Source organism: Anser anser (genome assembly GCF_964211835.1).
Source record: "Anser anser genome assembly, chromosome: 1".
NCBI classification, from domain to species: domain Eukaryota; kingdom Metazoa; phylum Chordata; class Aves; order Anseriformes; family Anatidae; genus Anser; species Anser anser.
The window spans coordinates 149904643-149925155 of NC_139720.1; the positions used below are offsets into that span (position 1 = coordinate 149904643).

General features: G+C 41.7%; 1 protein-coding gene and 1 long non-coding RNA gene across 5 annotated transcripts in view; one reads left to right on the plus strand and one right to left on the minus strand.

The window, feature by feature from the left end:
• The first annotated feature begins 1699 nt into the window (after positions 1–1699).
• LOC310892369 lies at positions 1700–11633 on the plus strand. The gene is made up of 2 exons (XR_014578070.1): positions 1700–2762; positions 10200–11633. It is a non-coding gene; the product is annotated as an uncharacterized lncRNA (long non-coding RNA).
• The window catches only part of ANKRD10 (ankyrin repeat domain 10), a 37781-nt gene continuing 27941 nt past the window's right edge, over positions 10674–20513 (minus strand). For 3 of the 4 annotated variants that reach the window (XM_083820041.1, XM_083820044.1, XM_083820043.1), the window contains 3 exons: positions 18945–19180; positions 15166–15261; positions 10674–12345 (listed from right to left, as the gene is read on the minus strand). In XM_083820041.1, coding sequence (XP_083676167.1) covers positions 11861–12345; positions 15166–15261; positions 18945–19180 — 817 coding nt within the window. In that variant the 3' untranslated portion in view covers positions 10674–11860. The remainder of the gene's footprint in view (positions 12346–15165; positions 15262–18944; positions 19181–20513) is intronic. The other variant, XM_083820042.1, reaches the window with a different exon arrangement.

Here is a 20513-nt window from a genome sequence, read left to right on the forward strand (position 1 = left end):
ATAATTCAGCCTTTCATGAGGTCCATAGAAGGGTTATCAAAGTGAGGGACAGACCTCCTCTGACAGCGCTCTGGAGGTGTTGGTATGTGATCGCTACTGCTTGTGTCTGGGGGACTGAGGTGCTGGGGTGTGTTGGCTGTTCCTGTGGCAGATCGCTGAGCCTGCAGCCCCTCTGCTTTCCCACAGCGCTGGGCAGGTTGACTTCAGCACCTCTGATGGAGAGCCATTGCCTGCCCCTGATGGCTGTAGGAAATGGATGTTCACAGTCGTGCTCATTTGGTCATTAAAATAGGAAGCGCATTTCTAGCTTCAGCCTCCTCAGCTAACTGCAGTTAATTTCTCCATGGATTTGGCTTTTATGTGCACCCCAACTAACACCCGCTGTTTTTATTTAGTGAGTCGGAATTTGATGAGATTCTGCCTTCCTCTTTCTTTACTCCCCATTTCACTGTAGTTGTAGTTCAATCAGTAGCTCCCTAATTTGATAGCTCTGTTCTGGGATCTGGCCACAGTATTCATTCAGCCCGTCTCTTTGCTGATACCGTACTATTTCCTTCCTTACAAAGAGTTGTTTTCCTAGCATCCAAACTGTGCAGAGAGGCCCATATGTTCCCATAGTCCATGTGCTCTAAAGCATAGCAAATTACTGTTTAGAAAAAGCACTCTGCAGTCCCCTGCGCAAGCCAAAGCGAACTCCTTGGCACGATGCCATTCCCACTGACAATAAAAAGTAGTCTCGTGGAGGAGGTTCTCAAGAGGGCTCCAGAGCTGGTGTGCGCAGCGGCAGCGCAGGTGCAAGCAGAGACCAACTCAACCAACACGATCAACCTGCAGCATTCGGCAAGACAAAAACCTCCCGCTATTTAAATGCTGCACTGAGCACATGCTGAGCAGCGTTCCCCTTCCCGCTATGAGCAACGATTTCAGTCCTTCAAAGATTCCCGAACGCACCAAAACCCACCTTTAGCATGCGGCGCAGGCGAGGCAGTGCGTAGGAGTGCACAGACCTTTCTCCTCTAGCAAAGCGTTTGCTGGGGCCTCATTAAATGCCTTCCCCACTTTGCTTTTGTCTCTTCTCAGTTTTCTTCTGCGTCAAACCTTCCTCCTCACAACCTTTTCCCAATTTAATCCCTTCACCATTTGAGGAGGCTGAAGTTACCGAGCAGTTTGATTTTACTATACCAGCACAGCTCCTTGTAAGCCTCAGGAGTGGACATCATGGGAGTGACTGGAGATTACTTCTGATGTGGCTTCTAGTTTTATTTCCTATGTGCCATTATTCCTTTTTATTTCTTCTTCTTTTTCCCCACATTGCCCCAGAATATGTGGAAAAATCAGTTTTGTTTTTTTATGTCTCTCTCCGTTCACGTCTCCTCCCTTTAGTTTTAGGGTATTGCCCGTGCCCTACACACCCTCACGGAGTGATGCAATGGAGAATCAGGAGGAGGCTGAGAGCAGAGCTGGAGTCCTGGCCGCAGACAAGAAATAGGGTACCTACAGATGGGCTCTGGGGAACCCTACCTGTTCATGTTGACTGGAACCCAGAAGGGGATCTGAAAATAACACCTCAGGTGAGGTTAAAAAAAAAGGAGATTTTGAGCCTGACATGCTATAGGAGTAGGATTTGGAGGAAGGCTTTTTTTAAATACATAATAAATCAGCCTCTTCTTACAAATAACCACAGTGGGACAGAATTAATAACATATGTATTAATTGATATTTTCAGAAACATTTCTATGGAGAGCATGTAAACAAGGAGGAGGAAAATAATACATCACAGTATTACTGTCACCAGATATTGGAATTGCTGCTGTGTGCTGTGGCATCCTGTCCCATCGTACCGTGGAGTAGATGAGTCCCTGGTTATTTTCTTAATTTATTAGTGCTGTTGCTGCTGTTGTCATTATTGCTATCACTCCTGGAAGACTTACCGTTAGACTAGAGTTTCACTGTGCTAGACGCCATCGAAACTCAGAATTAAAACAACATCCAGGACAAGAGATGACTGGTGCACACAGGCAGGCAGTACAAGAAGTCAGAGAGGTAGTGAAGGCCAACATGATAGCCAGAGACACCAAAGTTAGTGAAAAATGACTGAATCACGAGCAGATGATTTCAGTTGTGTGGGCTGGAAAGAAAGAGCAGTGGTGTTTCCACAGGCAAGGCCGACACACAGCACGGATGGAGAGCCCACAGAGAGAGGAGGAGACCTGAAGAAGCTGGTCAGGCTGGCTGGGGATGGCCAAGAGGAGGGCAGCACAAGTCAGCTTTCAACGCACAACTTGCACTGGGGCTGAGCTGTGGGCCACAAGGCCACACCTGAAGGAAGTTCACGCTGACTGTCCTCCTCCTGAGGGCAGGCATGGTGGGGCACGTGTGGGGGTGCAGGAGAGGGCCCGAGCGAAGCCCAGCCTGCCCTGACACCCCGAGCCAGCACAGGCCACCCCGAGCAGGCCCTGGCTGCCCCTCACGTCTTCCAGGTGACACTCGCCCAGGCCCTGAAGACATGGAGGGCCTTACAGCCGTCAGCCTTGCTGTGCATGCAGTATTTCAGCCACTTTAATGGTGCCCCAGGCATGGTGGCAGGAGACTGTGCTAATAGCTTGGAGGTTTGGAGACGTCCTGATGCCCACCAGCCCCCACAGACTTCTGCTGCTGACCATCAGTAAGAAGCATTTTACAGTTCCTCAAGCCTGTGCTGGGCTTAGATTGGGCAAATTTATTTGCTGTTTCACCAAAGGGAAACTCAACACCTCTATCAGGTAATAGGAGCATTGTGTGTCCTTTGTGCCAGGTGTGGGCTTTGTCCTTTTGAAAACATACAGCTGTGAAATATGTAACTCTGCTCTAAGTCTGGACAGGTTTTATCTTGCTGGTCATAGCAGACTTTGGTCTTTGCATTTCTTTTTTTCTTTTTTCTTTTTTTTTTCTTTCTTTCCCATGCTGCTCTTTCTGCTGCTCCCAGAAGTAATACACCTGAAGCTACAGGTTGGAGAGTATATGCATAAATTGATGTCAAGCATTGTCCTGGAGTGCCATTAATTGAATACCATTTCTGGTAGCGTTTATCTTTGTTCAAAAGTAGTTTTGCTTTATATAGATTTCAGCCTTTGTAATTTTAAGTGGTTTTCCTGTCAGAGCCAGGCAATGATCTAAAACGTCCGAATGCCTGTGCCTGCATAAATTGCTTAAATTTGGTACAAATGAATTTTGAGTCTAGCATCTGAATCTACACGATGTGGGAGCACATCTATACTGAAATCCTTCAATGCTTTACATAGTATGGTCTCTATAGGACAGCTATATATAAATAGGACAGATACAGGACAACTCATTTTATCTATAATTTGAAAACTCGCTAGTGATAATAATGTTGTTGGTACCATTTGTGGCAAAGAGGTGACTACTTTGCTCTCAGACCAGTAGAACAAGCTGAGTATTTTCATCACCTTACTTTGCTTGGCCTGTGTTCCTTTATTGGTTCCCCAAATCTCTGCTGCCTCAGATATGTCTTTCTACACTGGAAAAGCTCTAGTGAATCCTTGAGGATCTCTTTCTCAAGGAGAAGCCCTTATTCAGGAGGCCACCTTCGTGCTTCTTTTGTTTTACTGCATGGTGAGTTCAGTGGCCATTTCCTCGAAGTCTTTCAGGATGAGGAGCTCATGTTCATATTTGCTCTCCTTAGTCCTGTACTACTCAGTTGTCCTGTGCAAGAGGTCACACGTGTGAGTATCAGTTCTTTCATTGAGCAAGTTTAGTCTGAGGGATGATCTTATTCTCCTGGCTTTGGGTTCAGCAGGATTATTCCCTCAGCTGCTCTGCCTTTTACTATTGAGGCCACGGCAGGCTTAACCTGACAGCGTACCAAAGACCTAACAAACAGGGCGTATTATTTTGGGCTCGGTGCCACACTGACCTGGTTACAAAGCTCCCAGATGGCACTTGTCCGTCTGGGGCTGTGCAGTGCTGGTCTGAGCAGCATCCTGACACCTTGAGAAACACACCAAAGTTGGAAATCAGTTTTTCAGATAAAAAACCTGTTCTGCCCAGCAGCTTCCAGGAGCATTTCTGCAGCTCCTTGGTCCAGGCATGTGTCACGGTGGTGTCCCGGCTTCAGGCCACCACAAGCAGTGCCCAGGTGCCCATCAGCTCTCCTGGCCCTTGCTGTTTTTGGGAAGCCGTCTGGTCCAGAGCCACAACATGACCGGGCACCGAGCTCCAATGCACTGGTGGGAGTATTTCTGCCTCCTGCAAAAGTGCCATGTACCAGAAGGCACAGGACAGTGATGTTTATTGACGGAGGCAGCACTGCTCGTGCACACAACAAAAGAACTGCTATGCATTCAAAAAAGCCATCATCCCCTCCACCTATGTGACAATAAATTCTTTACACAAATGTTGCACTTGGCTACTGTCAGCAAAGCCAATCTGTACCTTTGCAGGATGATGCTCCAAGACGGAGAGTGAAAATCCATCTGGCAAATGGTGACAGTCTCTAGCATGACAGTGCTCAATCTGTCAGGGAATGGAAGACACTTCCATGATTTGTCCCTACTAGAATTTCAGCTGAAAATGCAGATTTGAAACATTAATTATGAATGCAGTCCAATAAATACATCCCTAGGCATTTTATCAGCTGCATTATATATAACAAACTCCTGAAGGTTTTACATTTACTTTAATTTACAGAACTTTCTAGTTGGCTGTCTTATTGTTTGTGTTCCTGTTGCGTTGATATCTTGTTGTTTGGAGTGTTGCTTGACCTACCCAGGAGCTACCATTGAAAGAAATGTTTCTCTGCATCATGCTTATACTTTTGTTTGTTTCTTCTTACATTGAGTACCTACCTGATCTTTATATTTTGTCTTTTTGGTACTGATTTTTATAAAATGTGCTGTGCTGTGCTGTACAATGTGTCAAATATGAAAAAGAGAAGACTGGGATGCCAAGCTATGTGTCAAATGTTGCTGAGGACCCAATCCAGCTCCCAACACCTTCTAGAAATAATGAGAATAAAATAAAAACAAACCCCAACCTCCTCCCCCAGAAGGAAACTCGGCAAAAACTGCAGGCGCCATTAATTTTGCAGATTTTGCAGTAGCCACGGGAAGGCACACGTGTGTTTGGTGTGACCAAGCTGCCAGCTAGCACCTGCAAACAATGCTTGACCTTTCAGTAGCGTCGAGGGAAGAGCGGTGTTAACGTGTTCCTTCCCCTGCAGTACGATTACATCCTGCCTTTGCAGGATGAAACATTCAGAATAATGCGTTTTCCTTCTTTAACTTACAGCTGTAGCCTGGCAAGAAGAAATATGACCGATGCTATGCAACTTAATATTTTGCTCAGCGCTTGGAATCTGGTCATTTTTCTTGTGTAGCGCTGGTCAGGGTAGCGATGGCTCCAGGGACGGACCATCGTGACAATTGCGTGGCCCTGCTGCTGGCATTACAGGCAGCGGGGCCGGCTCCTGCTGACCTGGGCACGGCCGCGAAGCCCAGTGCGTGCAGCTGAGTCCCACGGCACCGAAATAAAGCTGCTCATTACATCTGGGGCTTCCTGGAGAGAGAGGATGGCTACTTTTTACTGTCACCCTACAGGTAGCATTCATTATGCTTTTAGGGGTGGGTGCTATGTATAGAAAACATGATTTTCATTGTGGCAAAACTTTTGGATACATACTCCAATACTCCAAGTGTCAGGTACTGCTATGAACTATTGTAATTTTTCTCCTTCCCTTCCCTTCCCTTCCCTTCCCTTCCCTTCCCTTCCCTTCCCTTCCCTTCCCTTCCCTTCCCTTCCCTTCCCTTCCCTTCCCTTCCCTTCCCTTCCCTTCCCTTCCCTTCCCTTCCCTTCCCTTCCCTTCCCTCCCCTCCCCTCCCCTCCCCTCCCCTCCCCTCCCCTCCCCTCCCCTCCCCTCCCCTCCCCTCCCCTCCCCTCCCCTCCCCTCCCCTTCCCCTTCCCCTTCCCCTTCCCCTTCCCCTTCCCCTTCCCCTTCCCCTTCCCCTTCCCCTTCCCCTTCCCCTTCCCCTTCCCCTTCCCCTTCCCCTTCCCCTTCCCCTTCCCCTTCCCCTTCCCCTTCCCCTTCCCCTTCCCCTTCCCCTTCCCCTTCCCCTTCCCCTTCCCCTTCCCCTTCCCCTTCCCCTTCCCCTTCCCCTTCCCCTTCCCCTTCCCCTTCCCCTTCCCCTTCCCCTTCCCCTTCCCCTTCCCCTTCCCCTTCCCCTTCCATTTCCCTTTTTTCCTTTATTTTTTCCTTTTCCTTTTCCCTTTCCCTTTCCCTTTCCTTTTCCTTTTCCTTTTCCTTTTCCTTTTCCTTTTCCTTTTCCTTTTCCTTTTCCTTTTCCTTTTCCTTTTCCTTTTCCTTTTCCTTTTCCTTTTCCTTTTCCTTTTCCTTTTCCTTTTCCTTTTCCTTTTTTCGTTTTCCTTTTTTCGTTTTCCTTTTTTCGTTTTCCTTTTCTTTTCCATTGTGAAGCCAGCAGTGTGTGTCTGGTCACTGTTTTGAGACAGAAAGCTCAGGGAATGGAAGGTGTGAAATATCTGGGAGTCATTAAGCAGCGTGGCAGAAATAGAGTTCCCAATTGCCAGAAAAAGCAAACCCTACTCACACAAGCCTCCTTGTCTTTTCTTGGTTGGGCTGGGACTCAAAGCTTTCCTGCCCTGTGGATCTGTGCTCCCCAGGCCAGTGGCAGCAAGCAGGTAGGGTGCTCCTGGGGTGCCTTCTTCCACCACCATCTCTTTTGTCACAGCAGTATCACTGCTGCAGCTCTTGGTGCTGCCCAGCATGGGAAGTCCCCCCTCTCTTCCTCTCTTAGCAATCTGGTAGGAAATCTGCACCACTGCTCCATCCCCAGCTCACCTGCCTCCAAACCAAGGCACCCAGGACTTGCTCCTTGGAGCATCAAGAGATTTTGTTTTAGCTGTAACTTTACCTGAGAGCTAGAGCCAAATAACAAGAAAATTCACATAAAAGAGTGCTAGGGAAGGTTTACTACTACTACTGCTGCTGCTGCTACTACTACTACTACTACTACTACTACTACTACTACTACTACTACTACTACTACTACTACTACAGTACTTTTAAATTATTTTTCTTCCACTATGGTCATAAGCACCCTGAACAAAATCTCTCAATATTTGAAGGGGCCAGTGGGAGTCTGGAGCATGTGCCACAGCCCGCAGTGTGGGAGGATCTGCCCAGCTGCTTCACTCACTGCTGCCGATTGCCCAGTGCCAAGGGGATGAGGGACTTAGAGGACTCAGTGCCCTGGATGTGCTGGCATGAACAGCACTTTTGCTGGGGAAAAAATGCTACAAAAAGTTTGGGGGGTGTTTGGTTTCCTTTTTCTTCTTCTTCTTTTTTTTTTTTTTTTCCCCTAAGAACACAGTTTTTCACAGGCTAGAAAAAATGGCTGGACAAAAAGTAAGTGTAGAGGTGTGTGAGGCTGTACTTCAAAAAGTGTGCGTTGCTAATAAAAACTTGTACTGCATACAGGACAGCAATTAATTCTAGATTTGTTTTGTGCTCAGGGCTTACTTTGATGTTTATGAGGTAGTTCTTTCAGATGTGTTACCTTTATAACCCGAATGGTAAAAACTCCTTACTGATTTATCCTTTGACTGTAAATATTAAAGTGGGGTACAACTTCAGATTGCAGAAGGATAGTTTGTTAAATAAGTTTAATAAAGTAGACTCAGAATCTTTTGCTAGCTTAAGGAATGTGAATCTGAACAGGGATCAAGGTCCGACTGCAGTCAGGTGCAAGAACAACATTTAGAAAACTTTACAGGGTCTGAAATCCTTTGCAATGGGTCTCAAAGCTGAGTGTCATCTGATCTGATAGATGTATTTCAAGTTAGAGCCTTCCTTCACAACTTCTAGAACGCCAGACTAATATTTTATCTGTAAGCATGAGCTAGAGCTTTAAAAATATTAAAGACTGAAACAATATTTAAAGGTGTCTAAAACTCCCCTAAAAGAACTGTTCTTCTCTTCCAGCATCACCAAGCTTAAACTACTTGGTCAGAAATTTTCCATATCAAACTACAGCCTGAATCTATAATTATTTATATTTCTGCCCAAACTTTGCGGATGGTTTTGAAAAACAAAATAGGAGAGCAGTTACATTTGGGGAGAATTAGGGCAAAAACATCTACATAAACTGGAAAAAAATCAACTGAAATTTCACACAAAATCGAACCTCAGTCACGGGGGCAACCAAGAGGATGCTGACAGTAACTGGGCAGTGCATTCCATATGAAGTACGTGGAAGGGCGATGGTGTTAAATCTAGGTGAAAGCAGAAATCTAGAAAGTGAACTTTAGTTTCAGAGAACCATTCCCAGAACCAAAACAATGCTAAGACAAAGCATCACATAGAACAATGGTCAGCTGATAAAAGCCTTGAAAGGGTCTGGAGGGGAAGACGTATGAGGAGGGGCTGAGGTCCCTCGGTTTGCCCAGCCCCAAGCAGAGCAGGCCGAGGGGAGGCCTCATGGCGGCCTGCAGCTCCCTCACAAGGGGAGCGGAGGGGCAGGCGCTGAGCTCTGCTCTCTGGGGACAGCGACAGGACCCGAGGGAACGGCACGGAGCTGGGACAGGGGAGGGTCAGGCTGGGGGTTAGGGAAAGGTTCTGCACCCAGAGGGTGGTCGGGCACTGGGACAGGGGCCCCAGGGCAGTGGTCATGGCACCGAGCCTGCCGGAGTTCAAGGAGCGTTTGGACAACGCTCTCAGACATTGGGCTTTGTTTTTGGGTGGTCCTGTGTGGTGCCAGGAGTTGGACTCAGTGATCCTCGTGGGTCCCTTCTAACTCAGGACATTCCATGATTCGTGACTCTGTTAACAGCATCTGAAACTTCATTGTGCAGGCCTGAAGAGGGCTTGTGAGCCCTACCAGGCTTTTAGAATTTTTCAGCTGGTTTAATGAAGCAAACCCAGAAAAGTCCTCAGTATTTTAACAGCAAAATATTTTAAAATAATGCCTCTGTGTCATCGGTGATTAAATGTAGAAAGACATGATTATACCTGCTACAACTAAGTCCACACTTGACGGTATAAATCCTTAATCTAGTAATTCCTCTCCAGCCAGTGATGCAATTGGGTCCATTAGCTTCGTTACTTTTACAGGTTTATTGCCTGCATACACTTGAAACTACAAGTTAAATTGGAAAACAGTAAATTCCAGAGGGTGCTATGGGTTTGTAACAGTACCCTACTCATGCGCACATATCTGCCAACCTCAACCATGCTGTGATTTGATGACTATTTCATGTTGTACTGAAAATTTATGGAACAATTTAAAAACAAGATTTTGGTTGGCCTCTGATATTGTCTCAAAAAGCACCTGTAAAAAAGGCAGTCTCAGAATTCTTATAATTTTTTGTGTTTAAAGAACTCTACATCTCAGCTCGTGTCAGAGATCATACTGTCACAGACTTCTGCCTTTTGCAACATTACCAGTAAGGAAGCTACCTAGCAAACCCACACAGCACGTCTACGTCGTATGGTCTTCGCTGGTCTTCTGCATTTAATTAGAATTTAATATTTAGCTTCCATTGTGCCTCTCAGAAGATACACACCTTGAAATCCGTGTGTCTACTAGCATGTGGCTGAACACACACACACAGATGAATTCACAAGAAGTGCTTTTTAAAGTAAAGCTGCAAGCCCTCTCTTTGAATTTGAAACACAGCGTCTTCCAAAGTATTTTAAGGTGAAGAGATGTGAAAAGTAAATGAAACCTGAGTGTACACAGTTCTAAAGATCGTGTCTTACAGACTACAAATCTTGTCATGTTAGAGTCATGTACCTAAAATTTTAATATGTGAACAGACACATGCAAACTTACTTGATACCCAAAGAAAATCCTTGAGGATTCAGTTTATAGCTAAGTACTTAAGATGACAATGCTTATTATAAGATGCTTTGATGTATTAGAAAAACAAAAAAACAAGTACATGCAGCAAACTCTGGAAATACTAAAAAAAAATCCCCAAACCAAGCACAACAACAAATTTAAGCTAATGTCTTTTGTTAGCATGATGGCAACAGCACGTGCCTCTAGGCACCACATCAGCAAATTAAATCTAAGAACACAGCCCGGATGCAGTTCTTCAAGCACATGCAAATAGTTACATGCATGCCAGAAATAGCTTGTCTCAGGTGGGATTCACCTTTCCTTAATCATCTTGTTTGTCTGCAGAAGGCACCAAGGAATTTTGCTGGTCTGGCCAACAACCTGCAAAATGCCCGCTCAATTTTCCTACCAGGGCAGCTCAGCGAGAATGCAGCTCTCCATCTGAATACACCGCAGGTATTGTATGGTGAACCACACGGAGTGTAAAGTGTGTTTAAAATATTGACTTCTCTGCAGTCTGTACCATTTTATGTGAAAATGTTCAAGGGAGAGTACAGTTTCCAGGAAAATCAGACAGCCAGTGTTTTTAACGTGTTTTTGCAGTTCAGGGCTGATACAACCTTTACAGTCAGAATATCTTGTGTGTGTTTCTGTGATTCAGTCAAGGAAAACTTACTCAGTTGTTCACATTTGCTTCCACACACTGACGAAATTAAGCAGTTCTACAGTTGCACTGAGAAAGATCACAGAGAAACATGATTTAAAGCTATTAAGGACTTGCTCAAATTGCCAACAAAAATATAATGTCTAAACACGGTATTCAGATACAATGTAATAAGTTTATTTTTTAAATCCAATTTTAAAGGTCCCTTTTTAAACAAAACAAACAAAAAAATCAACACAATTCAGAGGGCTTATCTCATTTACCATATTCTTCCCACCCACTCTTCATTTATCATATCACAAAGCAGCAACTTATATTATTAGTGCTCATATAGTGCACTTATATGAATTTTGATTTGTGTATTAAGCTTTAAATACAATGTATATCCATGAGCATAGCCCAGAGTACACAACATTACATTTTCAAAGCATGTTAAAAAAAGGACAATAAATGTATATCCAAGACAGTCAAACTCAAATATTTTGACCTGGCAAATTCTCTAACAAGTAACAGTAATTTTAAACTGCATACAAAGCAGAACAGTGCCAACATGCCTCCAGTCTGTGAGCTATGGTAAAATATCAAGCATACACATAAAGAAGAGAAGCAAAAGGAAGATGCCACAAATTCAGAACTAACCTGAGGCACACCCAACTGCGACTGAACAAAGGCAACCCACCTTCCCACTCTATAATGCAAAGAGCCCAACAACAATAAAAAGCACTCCTATGCTACGGAAAAGTTAATATTTAACTTTTTCCAAATTTTGTCTCCGCATTTTTAAACAACTTGCTCAAAAAATGTAAAGATGAACATCTAATTATACTGAACAAATGTACAAAACCGTAAAGTCAGAGAAGCTCCGTAAGATTGCCACTTTTCAACCTTGCATAGTGATAGCTGGCATTGATATTGCTACCATAGCTTCAGCAGAAGATAGGGAAAAGGAAAATCTTTACTTCTAAGTATGCACATATGTAACATTTTCTTCACAAAATTCATTTAAACGTTGTTTTAATAAAAGGGGAAACAGCTCTAAAAAGGGAAAGATAGTGTTCACAAGCTGAGAAATAAAAAAATACAAAACCAGAACATTCCATAAAAAATGAAAATAACCATTCCATCATAACAGCACCTATTTTATCACTAAATAAGCCCCATACATGCAACAAACTACAACTATTGTATAAGGCTGTCAAATTAAAGGTTTACTTTTCATATAAACAAAGTGTAAAAATAGCAATAAGTTGCAATCTTCAAATTTAATGCTATGTGAGGATTTTGTCCCCCCAGATTCATTTGGTAGCAATTTCAATATGCATTTGATATAAAGGTCATTGATCTAGGAACCATGGTACAAATACATTGTGCCTAAGACAGTATTGTCATACCTCTGTTCAACTTTAACAGAATTGGAATGCTCAACAACACTACTAAGCTCGGGGATGCTTTCAGCAGTATCCCCAAAACCATGGTAGTGTCCATAGTGCAAAGTATCTCCAGGGTCTTCCACCCACGAGGGCCGGTTAGAAACGCAGCTACTCGGGCTTCCATTCAGATGAAGAGACCCACACATATCAGTGGGATTATTCATGGCCTTTTCCACCTCCTCGGTGCCATTACTGGTATGAATTCGATGCCTACCGGGAGAAGTTATTCCAGGAATGATTCCGTTAGGTGTTATTGTTAAACACTCCTCACGCCTGGTATCCATCCCACTGAGCTGTTGTGCGGCGGTGAAATCCAAATGTCCATTGATGGCACATCCATTTGTCAGTGCATTCAATATGGAGCTACTGCTATTCATATCTGCATTAAGAAATACACCTGTCACCAAAAATTAAGAATAAATCAAAATACATCAAAATGTCTCCACTATACTCCACTGATTTTAAAAACATTTCCATACACAGCTTTGTAAATAAATCTACCCTTTCTTTATTTGCAACAACATAGGTAGTTCAAAGTAAGGAGAGCTGATCACTAAGCTTGAGTCAAGGATTGTGATGTCGAAATCTACCTACGTTCAATGTGCAAATATACTCGTATTAATCTTTCAAAGACAAGGTGAACTGCTCAGAAATGATTTCATTTAACTCTATGAGACAAGTGTAGCAGGCAGCATTCCGGACAGCATTTTGAAAGGTGGAATAAAAGGCTTCTTTCCATCCTAAATGTAGTGCCCTCATGGGATAAAAGAATATATATGTACAAGAACTGAGTATCTGTGAGAGGGTGATGAGTTGTTTTTTTCTTTTATTTTATTTTCAGTAATAATTAATCTGTGTTTATTTTTTTTTATTTTTTATTTTTTTCTTTTCAGCGGTCACTCTCACAGCATGGTATACTCTGAAGTAGGCCAAAAAAAAAGAAATATTATGTTGGGAGGCTAACATAAAATGTTTCAAAGTTCCTTTATTCAGAAAGTACTTCAGTTTATCTAGCAGCCTGCTAGATAAGATCGTGAGCAGGTTTATATTTAATGAGTTTATAGTAACATCTGTACAATCCACATGCAAAAGGCCATACAATAGCAACAGCAGAGTGCACAGAAGACTAAAAAAGGTTAATGGCAGGAAACAAAATTCTAAAAATGTGCATGCAAAAAAAGAGACAACTGTTTTAAAGCAATTTCTCTTTTGAATTTAGTAATTAGTACAATAATTATTATTTCCATTAACAGATTTCAGCAGTGTGTCTGAAATGTATTTTTTTGCAGTGGTACTCAAAAGTACTAGCTCAAAAGCTGCATGATATATTCTGCCTTAAAAATGCCTACTAGTAAAGATTAGCAAGGCAAACGTAGAAATACAGACCTATAAGGTAACATTTGAAGATTTTACATTGTTCTTGAGCTTGGATACGTGCACATATGTTTGAGTATACACGAATGCATAAACCTATGTGCAAAACAGGGTTGTATTTACTCTGTATTTCCAAATCAAGCCCATAAGTTAGTCTGTGGGTAACTTTCCACAATTATAAAACTCTGGGTTTTTGCTTAAGTGATGTATTATGAGTACCACTGTTTGACAAGGAAGAACCAGAAGCTTTGGTTCTCTATTAGTCCTCCACATGGATATGATTTGAAATATGGATTACGATACTGATACTTCACATACAGCAATACACAATGCCAAGAAATGTATTAATTTTGTAACTTGGTGGATATACTAACCGGAATTTCCTGTTTCATCCCTACATGAGTTAAAATAACCACATCAGCTGAACTTGCTAACCACAAATTCTTACTGAAAGTGAAAAAAAAGCACCCAAACCCATCAAGACATCAGAGCTAATACTTCAGTGATGAAAACGCACAGAAGGAATTTCAGATAGTGTTTATTAACTGAAAAGTGCAAAATGTTAACTGCTTAAAAATAAACCCTCATAGGCTGGCTTTGCCAAATCAAATTTAATAAAAATGGCACTATTGTTAATTAATATGCAAAAGTAGGTAATGAATAATTCTAGTGATAATTATAGAATGTTACTACTTTTTAAAAATTAGCACCTATAGTAATAGAGAATATTCATGAAAGACAATCATTTTTCCATAAATAAGAACACTTGGTAATTATCACTGGAAAATATCATAATCTACTTTTTAAGTACTGACTGTATATATATGTATATATATTACTTCTAATATATTAAAATATCTATCCGTTATCATTCCCTTTGGCGAATCTGATCTGTGGTACAAAGCATAAACATTTTTATCACAGAACACACTAAGAAATTCATTTCTCAATATAATAATAACGCACTATAATAGTAACTCTATAAACACCCCGGGGTTACCAAAAGCATCTTGATTCAGCAGCCCTGAAAAAATCTTAGACCATTAATATTCACTAACACTACTAACATTATGACTGTTTCATGAAGATCAACGTACAAAGTCCAAACAATTTTCCAAGGTACTTTAGTTCCAAATACCAGTTTAAGACCAGCAATATGCAGCTTTTTATTTGCATTAAAAACCACAGATTTGCTCATAGCAGGATCCTGCACTTATATTGCTGTCTGAATAAATTTTAAACACACTATGTGTGTCTAGACTACCCTATATAGCATTTTTTGAACTATTTTGAATATAGTTTAGTTGTTATATTATTTTCAAAGCTATGTAAGTGCTACAATGTTTCCCTATCAAATCTTATTAGCAATTAAATCTATTTAATGGAAATGAAATGATTCATTTAAATTGTTTCTGAATTTTCTTTAACCTGAAATCATAGCAACTAAAAGCAAGGCACAACATAATACAAGCCTTAAGTTAAAAGTGAAACAGCCATTGTCAATTTCTGTTTATCTGAGAACTACCAACAAACCTCCTCTTTCACCATTACAATTTTTGTCATGAAACAGCTAATTTTAGATACCCACTAAAACCCCAGAATAGTGGGCGTTACAGCAATACAACAGTTTTCGAGACTCTAGATGACAAGGTGCAAAATTAAAGAATTAAGTCTTATACTTAAAAATAAAATGCATATTGGTTCTTGCAACGACATGGCGTTTGCATTGCAGAAACAGTGTATATTTCAATTTCTTTTGGTCCAACAGAACTACTCTCCTGTTGTTTGGTGTCTTCAACCATTTGAATGTTGTTGTAGTTAACAGGAAACTGTCCACTCCCACCTGATACAACAGCAAACTCTCTGTCAACGTGCATATTGTCAGCATCGTCCTCAACTCCTCCATTCATCATTGGTATTAAGCCATCAAAGCTGTAAGCTGGTTAAGAAAAAGAGGTAAGCTTAGTCACTGGTGCACACTTGAACATTCAGCCAACAGATGAGTATTTTGGTTATTAAAACAAAAACTTTCTACATAGAAATCTTGGAATCGCAGAATGGTTTGGGTTGGAAGGGACCTTAAAGCCAAAGTTCCAACCCCCCTGCCAAGGGCAGGGACACCTCCCAACAGACCAGGCTGCCCACTGAAAGCTTCTGATGTGTTTTGAGATTCCAAATGTGCAATAAGCAAATGCTCAGTAGTTGCATTTCCATTTTTATCCCTCAAAATGGAGAATTAGCAGAGCACCTATCAGACTTTGCACTTGTGTATCAAGCAGTTATTAGCCTGATGTACTAATAGGTTGACTAAAGAGTAATTTAGGTTACCCATCTTTAGGCTTTACAGCGTGCCCAATGGATAAAAAGCAGTCTCTATCCCAGAGGATGTCTGCCTGGCCAGCTGGGACTGCTCCCTCCTTGGCTCCCAGTTCCCAGAAACCCACGTCCCAGCCACACAAGACTGCTCCAGGGATCCCTTCAAGAGCTGAACAAACCGATCTCTTTTCTGATAAAGCCAAAAAGTGGCTAGACTGCTGTGGGAAATGCTTTAAGAAGCCAGACGGGCTTGACTGCACTGTCTCTTATAGCTACCAGCCACAGTACTCCTCCGGTATTAGCCCAGCAGATCCTGCACTGCTCTCACACTGACACTAACACACCTTTTCACCTTTTTGTACCCTGCATACACTCACCATTATGTTTTAAAGGGCTACAATAGTAGACTGCGAGTCAACTTGCATTACCTTGGGCACAACAGAAATTTAGTAGACTAGTTGTTTGTAAGGAACCTTCAGCAATCACAAATGTGTTTCCGGGCCAAAGAGCTCACCCAGGGCTTAAAGGAGACCAGGGCCTTGGATCAGTGAACCTCACATCACCCTAAACCAGGAAGGGAAAGGTGTTTTCTGCAGCTACCCAGAGGAATATGACGTGCAGTTCCACGCCGGCACATCCAAGGGTACACCCAGCACTGTTCCCTGTCCCCATCCCACAAAGGGCACGCAGCAGCAGCCACGCTGAGAGCCACGATGCTGACAGTCAGGTCACCTCTTGCGCACAGCAAGCCAGCGTTGTGTGGAGCACGCAGGGCAGTCTGCCAAGGGCCAGGAGCTAGATGGACAGGGATAGGACTGTGACAAACGCACCCATGCGAGCGGTTGGCCTGGTGTGCATCGCCTTTGCATTTGACCCTGTGCACCAAGCAGCCCGGGAAGCAGGGAGAAGTTGCTGGATCCGATTTCAGAAAAATGGACGTAAAATCCTGCTAATGTTTCTAAGCCAAAACTATCTGGTGTACATTCTGAATGCTGTCCTGCACCAGGAGTGGCTACAGATGTGCATTCATTAGGTTCAGCTTATGGTGCTCATTTTTATATTCCAATAGCAGAGAATAATTCGTTTCCATCGCAGTGTATCAGGTATCAGCGTTGCATAATTTTGAAGCCAAAGGGCTTTAATGTTGCGTGCCTGATAGCAGGTATGTGCGTGCATATAAACAAAATTATGTGTACGTAACTCTTGCCCCCTGCCCAGTTTAGCTATTTCAGGACAAAGGGTGAAGCACAGCTCAAGTATTTCTCCCAACTCTACTGCCTACAGTCTCATTGTAAGGGGCACATGCTGTGCCTAGGCACGACGTATAGATTTTTCCAAAGGAGTGATTATTCTAATTCAGGGTATGGCCATCAAAACCCTACCCTTTCCAGCAAACACAGGGCACCTGCACTCTTTGAAATCCAGAATCTCCCAAACAGTTTTAAAGTAAAGGACAATAGGAGAGTGTGCCTTTGATAAGGGCAAAATTGCCAAAAAATTGGTATTGTTTTGTAAAAAGGCTAGCTAAGCACAAAGATATACTGATGACTTCTCATTACTCACCTTTACTGTTTACAAAGTGCCTCAAGACCAGTGACTCATTCCCACTCCAACAGACTTTCTGCATTATTATGACAGATATTTCTGACGCTGATGCCTTTGAAGGCAGACATATCAGATCAAAAACTTCAGTTTCAACAGTTTGGATGCACCTCTTAATTACTCTATAAACCTTCAAGCAAACGCAGCAAAGCATTTACCTTTGCTTGCAAAGGTCTTAAAAAATCATACTTGTAAAAAAAATTCAAAAATTACCCCCACTGCTTCTCTACTCTAATATCTCCATTTTTGGTTAGGAGACCTCATTCACTTAAACATATTTTATTTGTTTGCCCCATCCACAGCTGCAACTGTTTATGCTGAAAGGAAATGCAGATACTGCTATTTCTTGGCAACATATATCATAAAAATAGCTTGCCTTGTGCCACTCCTGCACATTTTGGGGAAACACAACCTTGTGACTAGATTGGAGGAATTTTCTGAAACTAAGAGATTGCTGGTTATGAACATTCAGAAGGAACAACTCTTAAAAAAAAAAAACACAAAAAAACCCTTTCCGTTTAACTGCACAGGCTCTCTTCTCCACCAGGAACGTATTTAGTTTAGACCAACCACATAAAGCAGCATACCCTAATTATGGTTGGCCATGGAGTCCCATGTTAATGCCCAATTCTGGGATAGCTGAAATGGTGGCTGGATGGCAAGTACTAAAGCAAATACTACAGAGGGACACCGTAAATGACATCAATATTGTCTGTATCAATTTTAAAACGTTGTTTTGGCCTCATTTCCACTCTTGTTAACTGGAATTAAGCACCAGTTGAGCCCATTTTATTTGGCTTACTGGAAGCCACACCTGTTAGACCAACATAAACTTTAACTGACGAAAAGTGTCTTCATTGATGACCTGCCAAGTCCTTCTCCCAATGCTGGATGTAGGAACAACAAAAGTTCGAATACCAAATGCTGGACTCCTTTTATTAAGAGTTTAATGGGATGACCATAGCATGGAATAGAGGATATTCTCTCTCATGTTATTCAAGGTACTTATAAAATTAAAAAAAAGACTTCTTCATATAGCCACCAAAACTATCAAGGTACTATTCCATCACGGCTGGCAGGGGAAGCAGTGTTATCCTCATCGTACAAGGCTGAATATGAATCCTCCAGATTCATTCTAGTCTGACATCTTCCTGTAACTTATCCATTCCCCTTGGAACAAAATCCTGGAGATTTAATGTAAGCTCACTTAATGTCACAGATACAATCTTTATCAATTGAGAAACGTTTTTGCATCACGTTTATTTCATCCATCTTGCCTAGTAAACAGTTTCTGAAGTGTGAATGAATCCTGAAATGGAAAATTACCATCAGAACACCCGGGCTTCTTTGTGAATTAAGGCAATATTATGTTGCTCTCCAAAACAAGAAAAAATTGAGGAAGGAACAGAAGCTAATTTCAGCTGCTGCTCTTCTGCATGTTATTCTTGGCATCATGTAACTGCAGAACTCTCCGGAAATAGAAATTTCTGAACGTGCCAAGATGCTAACAGGGATCTTATGGCATATGCATATTCTTCAAAGGATGGAAAGCTTTATTTACCTACCTCTTGTATTCATATGTATTTTAAATATGTTGGTGAGTTTGTGAATAATACTCAACATCCAGTCTGAAAGGCTTTAAAATGTTTATTTTCCTTTCTTGGCAACAATATCACCCCATCCCTTTTACCTCTAGTGTCTCACCTTCCGTTCTAGCTTTCTTTACTCCAGCAGACTCCATATCTTCAAAGGATCTCTTTCGACTTGTCCCACCACTGAATGGATTGGGACCTGCATTCTGATGAACCCCATTTAAGGTGCCATTGTTATAGTAACGATTCAGGTGACAGTTCTGGAGGTTCAAGAGAAACTGGGCACATTCTTGGAAGCCCTGGGTATGTGCAAGGTCTGCTGCTGTCAGGCCACTGGCATTTCTCAAGCTGTACAATACAAAGAAACTGAATTACACTCATTCATCAACCTAGCTGGCTGCTGCTGCTGCCCTTACTGACTATCTATCTGTTGGCGATGAGAGAAAGCATACACTTAGCAAATTTCCATTAAGAAATTAGTTATCAATCTTAGTATTATAACTAACTTAACTTTTCTCACATACATCTGGCTTCTAAGCAAAATTTGGGAGACAAAACACTTTAAAATAAAATCAATATACTATATGCCTTAAAAAAGCATCTTCCTATTTAAACTTCTCAAAACGCTTTATTCTAAAATAGTCTGAAGACCTGATCTTTACATAAACTTCAGACTAATTTAAGCCTTGAACGTTACCATCTTCTGCAGTTTATTTTGCAATCTATATCTTGAGTAAAAGATCAAATACTCAAAACAAGCTTAACATGACTTGGCAATTGTCCATGGCATTCTGGTTTCTAAGGTAACAACAACATCACTGTTCCTCCTAACAATAAAATATACACATACATAGAAAAAAAAGATAAGGTGCTATACTTAGTTATGCTTTGCTTATAGTTTTTTTTTTTTTTCTGGTTTGTTTCTTATTTCAAAGTGTGTGACATCATAAGTGTTGGGACTTGCTTTGTTATTTGAACCAAGACTTTTTCCATGTACAAGAGAAATGGCACTGGATTTTGAATATCCTAATATATCAGGGAGCTTATAAATGAAACCAGATAAGACATGTAGACTTGTGGAGGTTTAATTTGCAAGAATGCTGTAGGACATGTATTTACACAAACATACAGTATGTCTGTGCTTAGAAATACAGAATCCTGTCATAAGGAAGCGCAGAGAACTGGCAACAAGAAGGCTAGAAATGACACAACTAGACTGTGAAGCAAAAGAAGCCAATGTATCTTTCCTATTTTTTCCCTCCTTTCCAAACATAGCTAACTAGTTAGAAAAATGGATTTTTGTTTCTTGGCTTCATTAGTTTATACTACTGTATATCCTGTAGTAGTTGAAGTCTAAAACTTCAAAATCCAGAAAGAGACTAGCCACAGAATGAGAATTTAGAAGATGAATAGACCTGATTCCTCTGTTGTAACTCATATGCAGTAGAAAACTCAATCCAGCTCATGCAAAGAACACAAGGAACAAAGCTCAGCTTTACTTCCTAGAACACTGCAATTTATTTGCTATAACAATGAAAGACCAGAAAAATCTTTAGAAACTATTACAGCAAGACTAACTCCGTAAATGGATACAGCTACGTTATGTAAGATTTGGAAGGGTAAATTGAAATACTACAGAATCAGAAAGCTTATTAACTAGGAAGATCAGGGTAATTTCATT